The 7,306-nt window shown below is 38.6% G+C and overlaps 1 protein-coding gene across 1 annotated transcript; it reads left to right on the top strand.

Annotated features, from left to right (window-relative positions):
• Nucleotides 1-1,001: 1,001 nt before the first annotated feature.
• On the top strand, nucleotides 1,002-3,347 carry LOC141636938 (uncharacterized). The gene is made up of 3 exons (XM_074446762.1): nucleotides 1,002-1,147; nucleotides 1,224-1,348; nucleotides 2,350-3,347. The coding sequence occupies exons 1-3, from the start codon at nucleotides 1,002-1,004 to the stop codon at nucleotides 3,345-3,347; spliced, it is 1,269 nt and encodes a 422-aa protein (XP_074302863.1).
• The last annotated feature ends 3,959 nt before the right edge of the window (nucleotides 3,348-7,306 follow it).

Genomic DNA, 7,306 nt, shown 5'->3' with positions numbered 1-7,306 from the left:
GGTTTCCTTCCGGAAGTTTTGGCCATCGACTCTGCGTCCCGGCTCCTTCAAGGCTTTGAATAGTCTGCAAGATTGGTAGTGAAACCATACTCACTTACTTTCGGAGGCGGATCCGCCGGACTTTCCTTCTAAATTTCGAAACTTTATTCACGTCTGCTTTGTAGGGTTTGGATCTTTCGCTCTTCTTCTACCGGAGCCTTTCGGATCGGGTCTGAATCATAAGTGCCTCTTACAGGCGCAGAGTCTTCTTCCAGCCTCATGACAGCAATCGCCTTCGATTGCACCTCCTCAAAGGTAGTGCATGGATGCATGGTTAGTTCCTTGTATAGCTGTGAATCCTGGTGCAGCCCTCGGCGGAAGGCTTGTATAGCGGTTGCTATATCACACCTCGGAATTGACACCTTCTCTTTGTTGAACCGGTTCAAGTAATCACGGTAGATTCTCAAACCCTTGCACTAGCTAGGTAGAGGTCGCCGGTCCGCTTCTCGGCTTTCTGCTGCGAATGGCGATTGAAGGCATTGACTAGGTCGGCGAAGCTGGATATGCTCTTGTTCGGTAAGCCAACGAACCACTGCAGGGCTGCTCCTGATAGTGTTGATCCGAAACCTTTGCACATGCAAGCTTCCTTTAGAGATCCGATTCTTTGTTATCACCATCATTTTTCGCTTGTAGTGGTTGATATGGTCAAGTGGATCGTGGTCCCGTCATAGAGTGTCATAGCTGGCGGCACACATCCTTTAGGAACACCGATTAGAGCTATATCATCCACGAAAGGTGAGTCTGCGTAGCTATATTTGTTGCTTTCTCCAGTGGACAGGCTACGCCCGGTATCCTATACATTAGCTCCCTCGGCTCCCGGTATTCTTTGCTCGGCGAGTTACCGCTCTGCAAGAGGGTTAGAACAGGCGGGAAGGAACCGGCAGGTGTACCTCCTAGCTGTGGTGCCCCGTGAAGTTGGCCTGGTCTTTGGGTGACCCAATTACCGGTGTTATATCTTGCTTATGGATCCAGGCTGCCATCCTGGTGTCTGCTGTAATCCTTCGATCCAGGCTCCACTGGTGAACTGGTTGCAGGATGGAATTGCTGCATTAGGTCCAGACTGCCATCCTGGTGTCTGGTGTGCGGGGGTACCTAAAAAGGGTGGAAGGTCGATCGAGGAGAAGGGGTGCTAAACAAAGCGTTACATGTTGTCTGCTCTGGATGGGTGGATTATCAAATGACAGACATCCCAATCCTCTTGGCTCGATTGGTTATTTGGGTGCTACCCCTGCAAGATCCAGCCTGGTAACTAGTTCTGACGGGATTGGTCGACCCAATCCTCCACCGCTGGTTCTGGCTGGAGCCTCTGGTGCGATCTTTGGTTTGGATCGATGCCGTCACGATTTGAGCCATCATGTTCTCGGTTGTCTTTCCTCGGATCCTCAACGGCCCGACGCAGAATGTCCATCCCACGAATCATCACCTGATCGGATCGAGTCTTTGGGACCTCTCGCCGGAGAACTTCTGCGCTGAGCTTTCTGGGTCGGGCTTCGGATCTTGCTTCGCCTCTCTCTCTTGGGGTGCTTTCCTGCTTTGGATTTGGATCGATTTGGATGCACTGTTGCCTTTGGAATCTGCGGTGGTTTCGAGGTTGGGGCATGGCTCGGTCGTCGACATCTTTGGCAGAGATCGTTTGGTGGATCTTTGGGATGCACCGACTGGTCTCCTGCAGATGCGTAGTAATTCTGCCGCAGAAGATAGGGATGACATACTACCGCCGCTTTGGAAGGATTCTGGCTGGTTCCAGACATTGTAATGGCTGGTTCGGTTTCGCGAGGCTTGGCTATAGAAAGTGATCACTATGCCCCACGGTGGGCGCCAAACTGCTTTGGTAAAAATTTACCGAGTTATTTATTTAATTGGTGAGTGATAGTGATTGATCTACGGCCGGTTAATATTGGATTATAACTAATTTAAAGAGTGGATATGCGATGAAGTAAAGAAGGAAAATATAAACAAAGGAATGACACGAGAGATTTTTGGTGACGCGGAAAACCCGGTGTGGGAACAACCGCGGGGGGAGTCGGAATCCCGCCAACTTTGCACTATAATCGATGTAAAAACGCCCAAGTAAGGAAATACAATTTTTACGTTGCTAGATAATTATCGTCAATTGCTGATGGATTTTTTAGAGTATAGTGTTGCTTGATGATCTCGTGAATGCCTTCAGTACTATTCTCCTTGTCCTTTTATAGCTGTTGGAGTCAAAGCTTAAGGTTTGGAAGCTGCCTCTGCGTCTGTTGCGGAATACCAGGTCAACTTCTCTACAAAATAGGAGTTTGTTTGGTGACTAAATTCTTATCCTGCCAGATTCAAACAATGAAGCGGAGGATGAGCGATCGGCTTTGTGGCGTTTAATCTGGAAGCTAAAGGTACCTCCAAAACTCATCCACTTCACTTGGCGTATGTGTGTAAATATTTTAGCAGTGAAGAAGAGCTTATACTCTAAACATTGTTGCCCGAGTCCAAGATGTAGCTTTTGCGCGGAAGAGGAGGAGGATATTGACCATGCTATTTTTTATTGCGAATGGGCTAGGAAGTGGTGGGAAGAGAGTGGTTTTGGCGAACTGATTAATGAGGCTGTAGGGGAAACTTGGCCTGATCGTGTCGGATGGGTTTTAAAGCACCTTGAGGAGGATGAGAGAGGGCGGTTTTTGACTATAGCATGGGCAATATGGACTGTAAGAAATCAGAGTTTGTTTGAAGAATCCCCTCCTTTGCCGGATTTTGTGTTCACAGGTTTCACTAAGATGGTTGCGGACTATCGTGCGTATGCGAACAGTGAACTTTACAAATCAAGGTTGGTGTCTGATGTGGGCGGGAATTCTTGGACTCCTCCGCGAGCTGGGACTTTTAAAATTAACACAGATGCACACCTTATGGGGAATGGCGAAGTGGGCTTGGGAGCAGTGGCACGCGATATGGCTGGTACAATTATTTGGGTGGGCAGCAAGCGTGTGTTGGCAGAGTGGGAGGTGGAGGTTGCAGAAGCAAGAGCGGCCATCTTTGGTTTAGAAGTAGCACTGGCGAGAGGAATGGCAAATATCACCTTGGAAAGCGATGCCTTAAACTTGGTAAAGGCGGTAAAGAATCCTGAGATTGCGAGAACTCCTTTCGGTCTTTGTGTAGAGGACCTTCGTATTTCACTTAATCTTTTTTCGTCTAGTAATGTATCTCATGTTAAGCGTGGGGGTAATACAGTGGCACATTTTATTGCTAGGATGTGCGAGACAGAGGGTGATGAAATTGTACTTGGTTCTGATTTTCCGCAAGCTATTATGGCTCTTGCGGATCTTGATTTAATATAATGCCCTACCCACGTCTTTAACTCAAAAAAAAAAAATTCTTATCCTTTCTTGCACGTGGGTTTCTTCCTTTTGGCCCATGTTGTGTTTGTTGTTTATTTGATCCTGCGGTCCATAGTGCGCCACCTCAGCAATTCCTCTCTTCCCTCTTCTACCAACTGATGTGCTCCACGTGGCCATGCTTTTGCCACTCCTTTCTGCTGATAATACGATGCCACGTCAGGATATTTAAATGATAGTTTTATCCCTAACAAATTTCACGGGTCACAAACCTAGTTTGACTTTATTACTCTACATTATTAATAGGTACTCATAAATCCAAGGGTGTAATTTACTGTGCCAAACCAAAATGGCTTTGTATTTTCGACGGCATCAAAATTCTGAAAATAAAATACAAGTACAAGGATAGTATTGTCACATGACTCACATTAACTACAAATTTTTTGGTATAGTACATTTTTCCTTTGAATTGATGACTACCCAATTAATAAGGCGTACCATTTCTGAGTAGTTGAGTTGTTGTACGTTACAAGTCGTCGTACGACAATATAAAACTAGTAAGAATAAAAATTGAGGGTTTTTCAAGATATCTCACATCACTCCTTTTATTTGGTTTTATTCAAAATGGTTGTAAGTATCCATCATAACTTAAGACGGTCTTAATAAACAAGAATTTGTGTGGAGGTGCTCACTTTTCCGAACCCAAATAACTCCGTGCTTACCAACTCAAAGATCAAACTTACTTGAAGCTTTACGCCCACATTCTCATAAGCTTGATCCTTATTGTTCATCTCGCCGAAGAGCCTCAGCCATTTCCCCACTCCATTTTCCGATTAGTAAAAATGTCAAGTGTCTTTTTGAAGTTAAATCTGCTTGATATTGTTTGTACCTCTTTGATTGTTGTTGCACACAATGATCTTATGTTACCAAGCAATGATCGAGATGCCACCAACGGTGAGGAGTTGTGTTTTGTGACGAGCTAAACAACATTTATCCTATTTTGCAAATAACTATCTTTCTTTCTGTGATACCATTCAAATCATGTATGTGATCTAAGCATGGCCGAATTTTTAAACTTTTGTTCTCAATATTCTTAATCTGAAGTACCGTCTCAAATTTGAAATTTTGATCAAACCTTCAACTTTTCAACTTTTTATTCTCAATAATCTGTATACAAATCATCTAATTTATAACACTTAATTACGTAACTAACCGGTAGTAGGACAGCTAATTTGACCTCACTTCTTATTCTATTAAATACTCGTATTGAATTTCTAATGGTACACTATTGCCATATTTTAATCCAACTAGGTGGAAAATGCATGTATTTCATTAATTCGTCGGTGAACTCTTGTTAATAAACTTGAACAAATTAAAATAAATTGCCAAGCAAAGAACTCGCAAATAATAATATATTGAGGTATTGCTTGCATATTAAAAAGATTCACCTCCATTGCATTTGACTTTCCTTAAATAATAAGGTAATTATAACTCAAATAAAACTGTAGAGGATTGGGGACAAATTGCGAATGAGAGTTAGCCGAGTCGCTTGCGTTTTATGGTAGGTGTTCTCTTCCTTGTAAGGATAACCAATTTCCTATCTTTTGTTTCGCCATCTTTGTTCAAACATTCACCGTGTAAAGTGAGAAACAAAAGTGCATTTGTAAGATTACCCAACTTGTTTGGATATTTGAGCTTGAGCATTCAATTTTTGTATATGCGGACACTTTAACTGCGAATAAGATAAGTTGTAAATGAGTGGGTCGGACTCACTTAAAAATTGTTTGTTTAATACTCCCTCCTATTCACTCTTTTCTTCCCTATTTCCTAAAACGTATTATTCAGGTTTTCTTCCCCTTTCCTTTTTGAGAAAGTTTTTATTAATATTATACTCTTACCTCTTTCCACTCATCAAACCCCACTATATACTTTATTAATATTTAATTCTAATTATTCCTACCTCTCTCCAATAACCAAACCCCACCCATCTCCTTTATTAATATTTAATCATAATTATTCATACCTCTCTCCAATTACCAAACCCCACTCATATATTTATCAATATTATACTCCCCACCCTTAATCTCCGTACCCACTTCAAAGGGGAAAAAAAAAGGGTGGATAGGAGGGAGTACATGCTTATACATCATCTTTAAGGTTTTTCTCCCCTAATACGATGTGGCGTTGTAGGAGTTTCAACCTATTTACGGTGTTGCTCATTACTTTATTACTTAAATAGTTGCTAAATTCGAATTTGTCACAAGAATAAGCCAATAAGGCAAAACCCTGTAAATAATAATATCTTGGGGTATCGCGCGCACCGCGCGTGATACAACAGCTAGTAATGAAAAAGGTTGCTCCAATTATCGGTATCACACCCAAAAAAATAACGAGGGAAAAAGTCAGGGCCTGCTCCACATTTACTAAAGCATCATCAAAAGTCAAAACCATGATTAATGATAATGTCCATAATGATACGAAAAATTAGATCTACAAACGCACACATAAACAAGATTATGATCAAGTAGTAATAAAATCTATACAATTTAATTAAAAGGTTAGATAAAAGCATTAAATTAAATTACACATGGCATTAGTATTAAATTAAAATCCACATGGCTTTAGCATTAAATTAAAATACACATCACAACTCACACATTAATTCCTACACATTTTAGTCTACTACTCCGTACTAAATTTATTTATCTATCTATACTATATAGTTAAAAAGCAACTTAACACATTAAATTTTTTGTCATATAGGATTATCATAGTTAAATTCTATTAATTTATATTGGTTAATATTAAGGTTATTTTAGAGTTATTTTGTTAAAACCTATAAGGTTTATTAATATTTTTTTTGAAATCATAAAATCATGATTAAACCTATACAATATAGTTAAAAGACTACTTAAAAACATTTAATTTTATTGCATCTGACATTTTCATATACAATAATATTAAAAAATTCCTTCAAAATAAAAAATTGGACGACATGTTGAGTGTTTAATTAATGAGATTTTCTATTTTCATAACCATTAAATATTATTTCATGTGGCATTTTCATAATATCTTAATTTGTAGTATTGATTATCTCGCCATTACACGTACACTTTGATCCCTTGATTCTTTTATCCTTTATACAATAATATTAAAAGACTTCTTTCAAAAAAAAAAAAAAATAGAAAGCATATTGGGTACTTAATTTATGAGATTTTTCATTTTTTTTAGCTATGTATGATGTCACTTCACAACCATGTAGAACTAATACACTAACCCTTTCACATAAATATTAAATTTACTAAAATTCTTTACAAAAGTATCATTATATATTTTGTAACATATAAGTTAAAGAAAATTAAAGTATATCATTATTTTTAAATTAATTGTGTATATCATCATCAATTCCAACATTAAGACTAATGGAATATCAACATAGTGAAAAGCTTAGAGTCATGAACCATATAAATAATATCATTAATAATTTGATATAATTAACCCCATTAAGACACTTTAATTTACTCATTTTATTTTTCACTATTAAGGGAATAGGAAGAGACATCCATATGTCTTTATTATAAAGTATGAATTTTTCCTAATTTTTTCCACTAACTCCCATAGATGTTGCTAATATTTTTCTTGATTATTGATCTATCTATTTTATAGCAATTTAGATGTATTTATATTTTTTTGTTTTGAATAAGCTATGCATTATTATTTGTTAATTTAGGTCGATGAATATACGTTTATCAATAAAAATGCTTTGACTTTTGATATTTTGGCATTCTATTGTTAAATAAATAATTATTCATTTACATGTCTCTTATGAAGTTTTTATGACTTTGCAGATATGAGATACATGATGATAAGACAAACGACGAGTTTACAGGATGTTTGTTTAGAGAGTCCATTTATATAGTATGTGGACTTTTCTACCTGTTCCGGGTATAATTCCAGAGCAG

Source organism: Silene latifolia, chromosome 1 (assembly GCF_048544455.1).
Source record: "Silene latifolia isolate original U9 population chromosome 1, ASM4854445v1, whole genome shotgun sequence".
Classification (NCBI taxonomy): Eukaryota; Viridiplantae; Streptophyta; class Magnoliopsida; order Caryophyllales; family Caryophyllaceae; genus Silene; species Silene latifolia.
This window is presented reverse-complemented; position numbering and strand designations above follow the sequence as displayed.